At 38.7% G+C, this 13679-nt stretch overlaps 1 protein-coding gene across 1 annotated transcript; it reads left to right on the top strand.

The window, feature by feature from the left end:
- Positions 1-281: 281 nt before the first annotated feature.
- BTG4 (BTG anti-proliferation factor 4) lies at positions 282-13574 on the top strand. The gene is made up of 5 exons (XM_045505852.2): positions 282-545; positions 640-838; positions 1629-1766; positions 5701-5902; positions 7762-13574. Exons 2-5 carry the CDS (start codon positions 666-668, stop codon positions 7942-7944), a joined length of 696 nt encoding a protein of 231 aa, XP_045361808.1. The 5' UTR covers positions 282-545; positions 640-665; the 3' UTR covers positions 7945-13574.
- The last annotated feature ends 105 nt before the right edge of the window (positions 13575-13679 follow it).

The raw sequence follows: 13679 nt of genomic DNA, 5'->3' as shown, positions 1-13679 counted from the left end.
TGTTGGGGCTAGAGAGCTTTTGCTGGCAAGTATAATATATATATATTTTAAAAATAATTCTTTATTTTCATTAAAAAATTTTTTTCTTTTCTTTTCTTTTTTTTTGGAGGGGGAAGGTAATTAGGTTTATTTCTTTATTGATTTTAAGGGAGGTACTGGGGACTGAACTCAGGATATTGTACATGCTAAGCACGCACTCCACCACTAGAGTGCTATACCTCCCCCCATATATTTGATTAATCTTAACTTTCACTTAAAGTGCATAACCTGAGAGCCACATTCTAGAACTGCTTACCCTGAAATGTTTTTGCTCTCTGTAAATATGTTTTTAAACAGTGGTGCTTGGTGTAATTTACTCTCTCATATCAGGACTTTTAAAAACACTTAATTGGCATGATTCATTTGTTTCTTAAGTGTACTACAGGGTTTAAAAGATTTTTTTTTCTTTGAAAATCGTTAGAAACTGGTTAGTTGAGTTGATTGATAGTGATGATTGATTTGGGCTTCATTTAGGACTGGCAAGTGATTTCTGTTTTAAATTTAAGGTATGTGAAATTTCCAAGTTGCAGTTACATGTCGATAGTAAGTGAGACCCTTGTTTTTGTTTAATTTCTTCTTGCTTGCTTTTAATGGTTGCAGGCCTCCTTGCAGACTTTTCTTGAATCATGAGGGATGAAATTGCAACAACAGTCTTCTTTGTGACAAGATTAGCGAAAAAACATGATAAATTGAGTAAACAGCAAATAGAAGACTTTGCGGAAAAGCTGATGACAATCTTGTTTGAAACGTACAGAACTCACTGGCACTCTGATCGCCCTTCTAAAGGGCAAGCCTTCAGGTGAGAGCTGGGATCGGGTACGCACAGTGGAGGGAAGTACCACAGCAGTAACCACCTGCAGTGATTTTGTTGGCAGCCTATAAGTAATGAAAACTTGATGGGCTCAAAATTTGTTTGAACTTGGGCTTGAAAAATAGGAGATGTGGTAGGTGACTGTCCAGTTGAAAACTATGAAACAAACCTCCTTATGTGAGGTGGAATAAGCAATTTCTAATTTGTGTTTATTAAGAATATGCAGTGAACCTTTGGGGAACTAGCTGTGTGACTTAGTAATGAAACTCACATTCTGAATTGCTGTGTATAAAGTCAATGATATGTATTTTTTCCTTAGGTTTTTTTGGGGGGTGGGGGGGAGGTAATTAGGTTTATTTATTTACTTTAATGGTGGTACTAGAGATTGAGCCCAGGACCTCATGCGTACTAGGCACACCCTCTACCACTGAGCTATACCCTCCCCTAACATCTATATTTTATTTTTTATTGAAGTATGGTCTGTTTATAATGTTGTGTTAATTTCTGGTGTACAGCATAGTGATTCAGATATATATATTATATATATATATATATATATACACACACCTTTTCATTATAGGCTATTACAAGATATTGAATACAGTGCCCTGTGCTATATTTTACTCTTACCTGTAAAACTATGGAGGGTGGGGAAGGGGTCAGGAGAAGGTGGGAGTGAGGTGGGATCTGAGTGTATTGCAGTCCTTTGCCTACAACATGATTCTCCAGCCAAAGCACCTGTCACCACGTCTTTGTTTCCCTTTCCTTGTTTTTAAAGGTGTATCAGGATAAACAATAATCAGAATAAAGATCCTATTCTAGAAAGGGCTTGTGCTGAAAGTAATGTGGATTTTTCTCACCTGGGACTTCCAAAGGAGATGACCATATGGGTCGATCCCTTTGAAGTGTGCTGTAGGTGAGTAATCTCTTTGGAGTCAGTGTGTGTGCTCTGTGACCCTTGGAAACCTTGGGTTATTTAGTTAGGTCTATGCACCTTTGTGAAAGGTGATACTTCAAAGCCCTGGATTAGCAGCGAGGGCACAGGTTGGTTAACATTTTAAATGCAAACTCTGTCAGACAACACAGACTTCCATTAGGGTGGATGGAGCGGGAAGCACAAAGATTTTTGCAAAGTATTCGAAATTTGACTTTAATCACTGCATACTATGCTGTAGATGACAATGTTCAATTACAACATCCAAGTATTACTAGCGGCATCAAAGGGGAAGAGAGTTATCCACCATCAACAATTCAGTCCATTAGTTGAATCAGAAGAAAATTAGCCTGTCTTCATCTTAGTTAATCCCGAAGGCTTTTACAGAATCCTGTCCCACCCCCAGTTATGACAGTATACTAGCTGAAGGTCATAATGTCTCTCGATTTGCTTTGCTATTAAGCCATTTCAATTTGTTTTTGTAGCTGAAGTATAGCTGACTTATAATATTATATTAGTTTCAGGTGTATAACATAGTGATTCACAATTTTTACTGATTCAAAATTTTTACAGATTATAAAAGTTATTATAAAATATTAGCTATATTCTCTGCACTGTACAATATAGCCTTGTAGCTTATTTTATGCTGTCTATCTTGTCCCTCCCCACTTGTGACCACTAGTTTGTTCTCTATATCTTGAGTCTGTTTCTGTTTTGCTATATGTATTTGTTTGTTTTACTTTCTAGATTCCACATATAAATTATAATGTAAAGTATTTGACTTTCTCTATATGACTTATTTTGCCAAGCATAATATTCTCTAGGTCCATCCACATGGCTGCAAATGGCAGAATTTCATTCTTTTTTATGGCTGAGTAATATTCCATTGTATGTATACATCACATTTTCTTTATCCATTCATCTGTTGATGGACACTTGGGTTGTTTCCACATTTTGCCTACTGTAAATAGTGCTGCTATGAGCATTGGGGTGCATGTATCTTTTCAAATTAGTGTTTTGGTTTTTCCTGGATATATGCCCAGGAGTGGAATTGCTGAGTCATGTGGTAATTCTACTTTCACTTTGGGGAAACTCCATACTATTTTCCATAGTGGCTGCACCAATTTACATTCTCACCAACAGTGTATAAAGGTTCCCTTTTCTTCATGTTCTTGCCAACATTCATTATTTGTAGACATTTTAACGACAGCCATGCTGACAGGTGTAAGGCGATAGCAAACTGTAGTTTTGATTTGCGTTTCTCTAATAATTAGTGAGGTTGATCATCTTTTCTTGTGCCTGTAAGCCATCTGTTTGTCTTCTTTGGGAAAATGTCTATTCAGATCTTCTGCCCATTTTTTGATTTTTTTTTTTGATGTTGAGTTGTATGAGATGTCTATATATTTTGGATATTAACCCCTTGTTGGTCATATTGTTTGCAAATATCTTCTCTCACTCCAAATGTTGTCTTTTCATTTGTCGGTGGTGTCCTTTACTGTGCAAAAGCTTTTAAGTTTAATTAGGTCCCATTTGCTTTTGTTTACATCTTCTAATTCTTTGTTAATATCTTCTGATTCTTTGTTAAACTTCTCACTTCTCTCCTAAGTTCTTTGTTCATCTTTATGATCATTACCTTGAACTCCTTATCAGGTAGATTTCCTTTTTCCAATTCACTTAATTCTTCTTCTGGGGTTTTATCCTATCCTTTGGAACATGTTCCCCTGTCTCTTCATTTTGCCTAGTTTGTCTTTATTTCTATGTATCTGATTGGTTGATAACATTTCCTGACCTTGGAGAAGTGGCCTTTTGTAGGAGATGTTGTATGCATTCCAGCAGAACACTCCCCTCTGGTCACCGGGGCTGTATACTCTCAGGGTGCCCTCTGTGTGGGCTGCATGGGTCTTTATGTGGTGTGGACTGACTAATGTGGGCAGTCTGGTAGGCATGGCTGGTCCCTGGTCTGGTTGGTAGCCAGGCCTTGCCTTGTATGGAGGCTGCCAGCTGCTGATTGATGGGGTTGGGTCATGAGGCAGCTGGCTGTTCAACCCTTGGCAGGGGGTCTGGGGCTACTGCTGGCCCCCTGGTGGGCAGAATTGGGTTCTGCAGTGGGTGGTTGTAAGGTGGAAGTTTCCAGATCTAGTGTCAGCCTGCTGGTGGGTAGGGTCAGTTCCTGATACAGCTGGCTGTGGGTTCTGGAGTGTCCCAAAGTTGGTGCTGGCCCACTGATGAGTGGGGCTGGATCCAGGGGTGGCTGACTGAGGGGGTCCAAGGTGTTCTGGAGCTGGTGTTGGCTTGTGGTGGGTAGGGTTGTGGCCCAAAGGGCCCCAGGTACAGTACTGGCTCACTGGTAGGTGGAGTTGGGGCCTGGGGTTCCTGGCTACAGGGATCTAGGGGTCACAGAGCTGGTGTCAGCCTACTGGTAGGTGGGATTGGATCCTGTGGCCACTGGCTGAGGGACCCAAGGTATCCCAGAGGTGGTGTCTGCCCACTGGTGGGCAGGGTCGGGGCCCAGGGGATGCTGCGGCTAGTGCTCGCCCACCGGCGGGTGCAGCCAGGTCTAGGGCTAGTGCAGGTCCTGGCTTCTCTGGCTGCAGGGACCTGGGGGGCAGCTCCCTGACACAGGTGGCTGTCTCAGAGCTGGTGCTGGCCTGCGGGTGGGTGGACTGGGTCCTGCCATGACAGGCTGTGGGGCTGTGGTGGTCCTAGGGCTGGTGTCAGCTTACTGGTGGGTGAGGCTGGGACCCAGGGGGTTTTGAGGAAGGTGCCTGCCCACTGGTGGGCAGAGCTGGGTCTTGGGGTCTCTGTAGCACCCTGGGGGTCCCGGGCTAGTGTTGGTGTGTTGGTGCATGGAGCCAGGTCCTGGGCCATCCGGTGAACAGGGCTGTGGCCTGGGGCAGCTGTAGGTTCAGGGGGGCTTAAGGCAGTGTGCCTGCTGGTGGGTGGGGCTGTGTCCTGGTACTAATAAGCTAGAAGGAGGATTCCACAATGGAGCTGGCCAGCACCAGTGTCCACGTGGCAGAACGAGCTCCCAGATGGCTGCTGCCAGTGCCTGTGTCCCCAGAGTGAGCTTCAAAGCCTCCTGCCTCTCTGGGAGGCTCTCCAAGATGAGCAGGTGGGTCTGACCCAGATGCCTTTAAAATGACTGCTTTTGCCTGGGGTCCTGGAGTGTGTGAGACTTTGTGTGTGCCCTTTAAGAGTGGCGCCTCGATTTCCCACAGCCCTCTGACTCTCCTGAAAGTAAGCCCTGCTGGCCTTCAAAGCCAAACATCCTGGGGCTCATCTTCCTGGTTCAGGACCCCTGGCCTGGGGAGCTGGATGTGAGACTCAGACCCATTGCTCCTTGGGGAGAGTGCCTGTAATTGTAATTATCCCCCCGTTTGTGTGTTGCCCACGTAGGGGTGTGGGTTTTGACTACACGGTGACTCCGCCCCTCTTACCTGTCTCCTTGTGGTTCCTTCTTTACATCTTTAGCTGTAGAAGACCTTTTCTGCTAGATTCCAGTCTCTCATCAATAGTAGCTCTCTAAATAGTTGTAATCTGGGTGTGCCCCTGAGAGGAGGTGAGCTCAGGGTCTTCCTACTCCACCATCTTGGCCAAGCCCTCACAGTTTTTTCCTCTTTTTAAAAAATTCATATATTTTTTAATTGAAGTGTAGTCAATTTACAATGTTTCATGTGTACAGCAAAGGGATTCAGTTATACATATACATACATATGTATATTTTCAGATTCGTTTCCATTACAGCTCATTACAGGAAACTGAATACAGTTCTCTGTGCTACACAGTAGGTCTTAACAATTTGCTTTTCAAGTAACTCTTCTTATAAGTTATTGAGTTGTTTCCAGAAAAGATTAGAGATAAAAACCTATGGGAAACTAAATCCTTAGTGAATGCTTTATTTTCCTTTCCTGCTTAGGTACGGTGAGAAAAATCATCCATTTACAATTGCTTCTTTCAAAGGCAGATGGGAGGAATGGGAATTATCCCAACAAATCAGTGATGCTGTCAGTAGAGCCACGTTAGATTACTCCTCTGGCACGTCCTCTGATGATGAGGAAAGTTGTAACAAAGAACCTCAGATAATTCCTAAAGTCAGCAATCCAAAGAGCATTTACCAGGTAAAGTGTGTTCCATTTCGTCTCCTCACTTTTTTTTTCTATTCTAATTCTAAAAAGAATATGCTCACTGTAAAAGTAAAAAAAAGAAAAAATTGGAAGACTTCGAAAAATCAAAACTATAAAAATTAAAATCACAATATTAATATTCTGGCAAAACTTTTCCTACTTTTCTTTTTCTTTCTTCTCTCTCTGTATTTCCTCTCCTTGGCTGGGTGCTCAGGACAGATACCATCTTTTTTGTCCCACTTCTTCATACAGTATTTGAACATACATAAACTTCCTTTCACCTAAATTCCTTCATAACTAAATATTAGTTGATTTTTTTGGCAACAGAAAATAACATACCACTTGTAGAACATTTCGAATATTACCAACGATAAAAGATCTAGAATTCCACCTCCAGAGTAGTTTTTCTAAAAAAGCCACAACTATGATTATAGGAAGATATGCATCTCTATATATTGGAAATAGGTTTCATGAAACCATACTTACCTTACTAGGCACAATGCCTCAAAATCTTATTAAATTAAATTGATGTCAGCCACCTAAACTGATTTTGTGACCCACTGATGGTGGCATCCCACAGTTTAAGAAACACTGATCTAGGGAGAATCTCTTGACAGCTTGCATGTACTTTTTGTTTTCTTAATCACTTATGTATTGACATGTTAAAGCAATTTAAATACTTAATATTTTTTACCATTTGTTTCCCTCAATTTAGCTGGTGTATTATTGACAGACATCTAGGTTGTTTTCACATTGTTGTGATATTAAAAAAGCTAACTTCTTTTTTTCAACTTAAGGTTCAGAGATGTCTGAACTTTTAGTTATTTCTGAAGATTTGATTCTCAAAAGTTGCAATTATTGGGTCATTGAGTATGGACATATTATAGGTTCTTAATAGACCACAAAGTACTTTCTAGAAAGATGTTTTTTATTTGTAGTGTTTCACCAGCATTATGTGAAAGTGTTTGTTTTATGATTTCCCTAAAATTGGGTATCTCACTGAAAAATAGACAGCATTTGAATTAAGTCACCTATTTTATGTATCATTAATGAAATTACACATTAAAACAAAAACTTCATGTACCCAAATGTTTTAAGTACTTAACTGTCTTATGAATTTTTTCCTTTTTCACCTATTTATCATTTGAGCTCCTAATGTGTTGTTATAGGCTCTTCAAAGGTTAGGAATATTTTAACCCCTTGTCATATTACTGGCAAATATTTTCCCCTAACTTGTTTGACATTCTAAACTATAAATACAGTTCATATTCAGTGTATAGAAGTTTAGAATTATATAGTAAAATATTTGCCCTTAGTTCTATTTTTATGCTTAGAGAGATCTTAGATCATCTAGGGACCAGATCTAAAGTCAGCTTTATTCTTTTAGAGCAATGTCCTTTCAAAGTGTGGTCTGCAAAACATTTGCAGCGGTCATCCAGGATGTTTAAGATGGGTGTTTGTAGACATTAACCTCAGGGATCCTGATGAGACAGTTTTGGGTTGAGCTAGTGAGGTGGGATCGGGTAGGGAAGAACACAGGACTATATGCAAATTTGAGTAAATGTGTTTTTTTTTTTTTTAACCATTTTTTATTGAAGAGTAAATGTGTTTTTTAAATTTTGGGTTGGATTAAAGAATTTTGTTAAAAGATATGAAGTGACTTATTTCATACCCACCAATGCTAGCCAACTTTCCAAAGATAATGGTCTACTTTGATATATATTCATTTGTGTCTTCTATGCTTTTGAGAGGTTTAATGTGTGATTTGTGGGTTTATATTTGATCCTTAGAGCTGGTTTATTAGTTTACAGAAAATCTTCATACTCCTTTTTTTCCCCCTTTATTCTCCCTAGGTTGAAAACTTGAAACAGCCCTTTCAGGCTTGGTTCCAAATGCCCCACAAAAAGAATATGGCGGCTGGGCGTATGGGCCTCCTGGGAAGTGCTTATCATGCGTTGCATAAGAACCCTAAGGGTCATAGGCCAGCTGCTGTACCCCGCGTGGACAGGTACCACTGGGTCAACGCGAACCGGTAACGCAGTGGCTGGGCCCTCAGGGGGATTTATGTCCTCTGAAACAGAAGTGAGTTTAGGGTTGAGAGGCTCAGGAAGCAGAAAAAATAACCACATTAGGGACTAGGGTGCGTGATAGCGAGTCCTCTCACACAGATCGTGACTATGTTCTTAGCTGTACTTTTAATTCTTATTTAATTTTATATGAAGTTTTATGTACCATTAGTGAATGTACCCAATAAGGTAATAGAATGAAGATACTGACCTGTGATAAGATTCAATGAATTATGAAAAGGAACAGTTTAAATAAACGTGCTGTGTTTTTAATAACCTTCCTAGTTGAATTTGTTGTGAGAAAGTTTTAAAAGTTCTTATTTCTTTATTAGTCATTAAAAGAAAAGTAGACCTTCACTGAGGGGAGAGTTATCCTCTTGCTAGAGTATTCTGGTTCTACTTTATTACCTGCCATCACTGTTCTATCTTTTAAGGTCAGTAAGAGCTTGAAAATTACTTTTTAAGGTACAAAATTCCCTTTTAAAAATTTGGTTTATTTCTCGACCCTTAATAGGCTTCATTATGATATTTTGTGAGTGATATAGCTCATTCTGAAGAATTCAAGCTAAGCAGAAAAAACTAGTACCAAGGAAATAAAAATCTCTCCCATCCAGCCAAAAATTACCATCATTAACATTAAATGGTGACCATCTTCCCAGCCATCCTCTATTTATGCACAGATGTGAGAACTGATACACAATTTAATAGGAAAACCATACCACTGGAGCTGCTTGTTAGAAACTTGGATTTAACTTTGCCTGATCTTGACCAAATGGAGAAACCTAAAACGAAACTGAAAACTGTTGAAATAGTCATAAGATTTTCTACCACAAAGTAATTTTTTGAAGGATTTCTTTTATGGTTTAAAAAAAGGAACACCCAGAGGCTAAAACAGTTGTTAAAACTTAAAAAAAAAATACTGTATTGATTATGTTGCTATGCAAGCTACAGAATTTAGCATTCTTCATTTTTGACTTGTCCCTCATTCCCCATGTCATTAAAAAATTGAGGTGTAATTGACATGTGACATTGTTAGTTTCAGGTATATACGATATATACAAATATCAAATCATGTTGAAGTGATCACCACAATGTCTTACCTCTGTCACCGTATGTAGTTAGTTTTTTTCTCCCCCTGTAATATGAACTTTTCTTACTCTCTTGGCAACTTTCAGATACACAACCTTTTTAATGTCAAGGCTGAACATTTATGTTCTCTCCTGAAACAATTATTCCTATAGCTGTCTTTTCTGAGTTCTGCATTTCAACTGATTCTATGAATGCTCATTATTCTCTTCTAAATGTGGAATCTGTTTTGAGTCGTCTTTGGTTAACTGGAGTTCATTGTTGAGAAGCAGCTTTTCCACAAACGGCTCAGAGCTGCTCTACTGTGAGCTCATTTGTGCCCGAGGCTCGTTATTCTTTCATACTTGAAGCATGACTTGTCTGAGTATTAACATCTTAGGTCATGTTTTCTTTCTCTTACAGCTTCATAGCCATCACTCTAATCTGTTGTTTTTGTCCAGAAACCTAAGATCAGCTTGATTTCCCCAACTCGCACCACTCACATGAAAATGTACGTTTGATTTTAAGGTGACTTCCTTTGCCTGCTAGTCTGAAAGATTCTTTCTTTATACTTGAAGCCTATGTCTTGGTCAATCATTCTGTATCATTTTTTCCCCCTTGAAACATTGTGCCTCTTTCTGATCTGCAGATTTAATTTTTTTAAAGCAGTCTTCCACAATATTACATTTGAATGCTTTCTTTGTCCGTTTCAGGGATACCAACTCTCTTCATGGTAGATCATTTTCTTTGTCATAACTATTATTTGATTGCTTTAATCTCATTCCTTTTTAGACCATGATTGTTTTAAGCTTTCTTTCTGCCAGTGTGAGTCGCAGTCCTGTCTAGTCTTTCTGATTTCTACCTTATATCTTCCCTAATGATGTTATTTTGGATTTCAATTCGTGATTTTTTCTGTGGGTGTTATTTACGTGTAAAATTTGTTGGACTGAAAAATGAAAGAACTGTGTGGAAGTTACCATGTGTAAAACATACTGTAGTACTTGGCTGCGACAGAAGAATGGGTTTCTAAGAACCTTCACACAGAGGGTTTTATTAGCAAAGTGTCTCTTGAAATTTCTAAGGTTGGTTTTACAGAATGACTTCCGGGGAACAGAGATGACAGATCAGTGGCACATGGATGACCACTCCTGCACCCCTTGCCCATCACGGACGTGCTAGTCAATCACAAGGTTCTTGTCTGAGTGCAGAGGTTGCCTCACAATTCTATGTAGCACAGTACTAGGGACAGCCGTTAACGTGAATAGTTCCAAGCTGGTGCTCAGACAGAAATCGGTTCCATCAGTGCTCTATGACTTGGCCCAGAGGGAGACATCCTCAGACCCTGTGTAATTCTTTAGAGCTTCTCATGTGGCCTTGAACTCAAAGGGAAAATACAGTGCACTCTATATTTTTGGTTGTGATTAAAAGTAGTCAATACAGTTCGAGCCTCCAAATAAATGAATCCTGTATCTATTGGTCAATCAGTATAACAGCCAAATTAGTTCTTCCTAGTATGCATTTTGAGATTTTCTTTGAGTATATATCACTGTTTTTCTTTAAAAAAACTAAACTTGAGAGAATTGTAGAGTCACATGCAGTTAAGAAATAGATCCTGGGTACCCTTTATCCAGTTTCCATCAATGGTAACATTTTGCAAAACTGTACTATAATGTCACAACCAGATATTGGCCCTGGTGCTGTCAAAATGCAGAACATTTCCATCACCACAACCATCCGTGTTGTTGCTCTTTTATCATCACACCTGCTTTCCTCTCACATTCGTCCTTCCTTATCCCTTGACAATCACTAGTCTGTTCATTTCTATAATTTTGTCATCTCAAGAATGTTATAAATGGAATCATACTGGACCCCTTTGGAACTGGCTTTTTCACTAAGCATAATTCTTTGGGGATTTATCCAGACTCTCGTATGTAGCAGTAGTCTGTTCCTGATTATTGCTGCATAGTATTCCAAGGTATGGATATGCCACAATTTGTTTAACCTGTTGAAGGATGATGGCTGAGTTGTTTCTCATTTGGGGAATTATGAGAAAAGCTGTGGTAAACATTCTTGTACATAATGTGTAAACATAAGTTAATTTCTCTTTTCTAAGTGCCTAGGAGGGCAATTGCTGGGTTACATGGTAGTTCCATGTTTAGATTTTAAAGAAACTGTCAGACTGTTTTACAGAGTGGTTGTATCATTTTCCACTCCCACCAGCAATGCATGATTATCCAGTTTCTCTGCATCCATGCCAGTCTCTGGTGTTATCACTACACACATCACAATGGCTTAAAAAAAAGAGTCATCTCATTGTAGTTTTAATTTACAGTTCCCTGACATCTAGTGATGTTAAACTTGTTTTCATGTGTTTATTTGCCATCTGTATATCCTCTTTGGTGAAATGTGTGTGCATATCTTGACACTTTTTAATTGGATTGTGGCTTTTTAATCATTGACTTTTGAGAGTCCTTTATATATATTTTAGGTACTGGTCCTTTGTCATATGTGTAGTTTGAAAATATTTTCTTCCAGTTGTTTATCTTTTTGTCCCCTTGATAGAGTCTTTTACAGAGCAAATGTTTTAAATTTTGAGGAAGCCTAATTCAATAGTTCTTCTTTTTATGGACTGTGCTTAATCCCATACTCCCAAGTTACCACCCTCTATTCCCCTTTGGTAGCCATAAGTTTGTCTGTAAGTTTGTTTCTGTTTTGTAAATGAGTTCATCTGTACTGTTTCTTATATTCCATGTATAAGTGATACCATGTAATATTTATCTTTTTCTGTCTGACTTATTTCACTTAGTATGATAATCTCTGGGTCCATCCAAGTTGCTGCAAATGGCATTATTTCATTCTTTTTTATGGCTGAGTAGTATTCCATCATATACATACACCACAAGTTCTTTATCCAGTCATCTGTTAATGGACATTTAGGATGTTTCCATGTCTTGGCTGCTATAAATAGTGCTGCTATGGACATTGGGGTGCATGTATCTTTTTGAAATAGAGCTTTCATCTTTTCGATATATGCCCAGGAATGGGATTGCTGGATCAGATGGTAACTCTATTTTTAGTTTAAGGAAACTTCTGATTGTTCTCCATGGTGGCTGCACCAATTTATGTTCCCACCAAAAGTGTATATATAATTCTACTTGGTGGGAGGAGTAGGGAAAAGGATATCTATTTTATCTTCCTGGAAGCAGAAGTCTATGTACAACTTTTGAAATAAAAATTGTTTTAAGAAGAATTATTTTAATTGTATTGTATTTTTGGGAAAGGGTCCTTTTTGTTGGCAGTTTGTAGAATAAGGCTTCTATCTATTAAGGTTTTCTTATTCTTTTTCTGGTCAGTCGGCTGTGCATGTGTGTGCATACAAGCCAATTCTTTAAAGATAACTAGAATCTCAAAACTTTAAATTACTATTGATTTGATTGAGCAATAAATACACGTAATACAGCAGGAAGGAGAACATGATCCCTGCCTTAAAATCTGTGGCATTTCCATTAAAAAGCATGTGCTTACTAAAAGCCTGCAGCTGCTAGTGTATTAATAGAATCAGATAGAGGGAGGGCCCAAGAAGTCAGCCAGGAAGTTCACAGAATCATGTTTTGGTCAGTGCCTTGTACAGCAAAGAATGGGGATATGGAAAAAAAGATCTTTAATTTCTGCACAACTTTTTCTTTGCCACCTCTCTGAGGACCTGGACTCTTGATCAAGCTATTTTAAATAGTTTTGTTACCTGGCCTAATGAATCTTCACTATGTTTTCAGGAAATACATTTCATAATTTATGTGAATAGTTCTTGACACACAATCAACATTTATCCTATCAAAATAAGACTTGTCTTCTCAAAGTACTGAAGAAGTCTTTAATCTTATAAAGTTATTATGCATTAATTTGAGGGGTGTGCTTTATTTAAGAATTCTCAGTTCATGGGAAGACCTAACAGGGACCTCATAGTCCATTCTTACGGCAACTACCATTTTGTTAGTGTCTGTGCTGTAAAGGCAGCAGGTCATTTTAATTGAGACAGTAACTAATGAAAACAGTTTCAAGGCTGACAGATTTGGTGCTGACTTTGCCTGATGGCTAATCTAATGATTTAAACTGAATGACTCTTGGAGATGCCTAAGTGACCAACCCCTAGCAGCAAAGAAATAAGAACTCAGTGCCAGTGTAAGATGGAGAAACGGAGGAGTTGGACATAATGAGTTGATTCTGAGCAGAGCTTCCTTATGGCTGGATTTAAAACTCTTTGTTAAACCTTAATCGTAAATCTTCTTGTCATGTTGTCTCGGTGTTTTTATTTTAAGTTTTCTCTAAAGTAATTTACTATTGGTATTTTGACTGGTTGGATTTACAGCTAAATCCCCAGCCACAGATGAATATGTTTTAATTAGGACAAAAGACTTACAGGACTAAAAATGTTGACTATGAGATGGTCACTGAATTAAATAATTAGTTATCATTTATTATCTACCTGTATAATGTTTAAGTTTTAATGCTTTACCTGTCTACCTTCCTTGCATTGCTTGGGGGACTCAATAGCAGTTTTTATACTAAGAAATAAAAACCTTTGGCTACTCATCTTGAAGCACAAAACAGAAAATTATCCATGTGAAAAAGGTTGAATTGCA

Source organism: Camelus bactrianus, chromosome 33 (assembly GCF_048773025.1).
Source record: "Camelus bactrianus isolate YW-2024 breed Bactrian camel chromosome 33, ASM4877302v1, whole genome shotgun sequence".
Classification (NCBI taxonomy): Eukaryota; Metazoa; Chordata; class Mammalia; order Artiodactyla; family Camelidae; genus Camelus; species Camelus bactrianus.
This window is presented reverse-complemented; position numbering and strand designations above follow the sequence as displayed.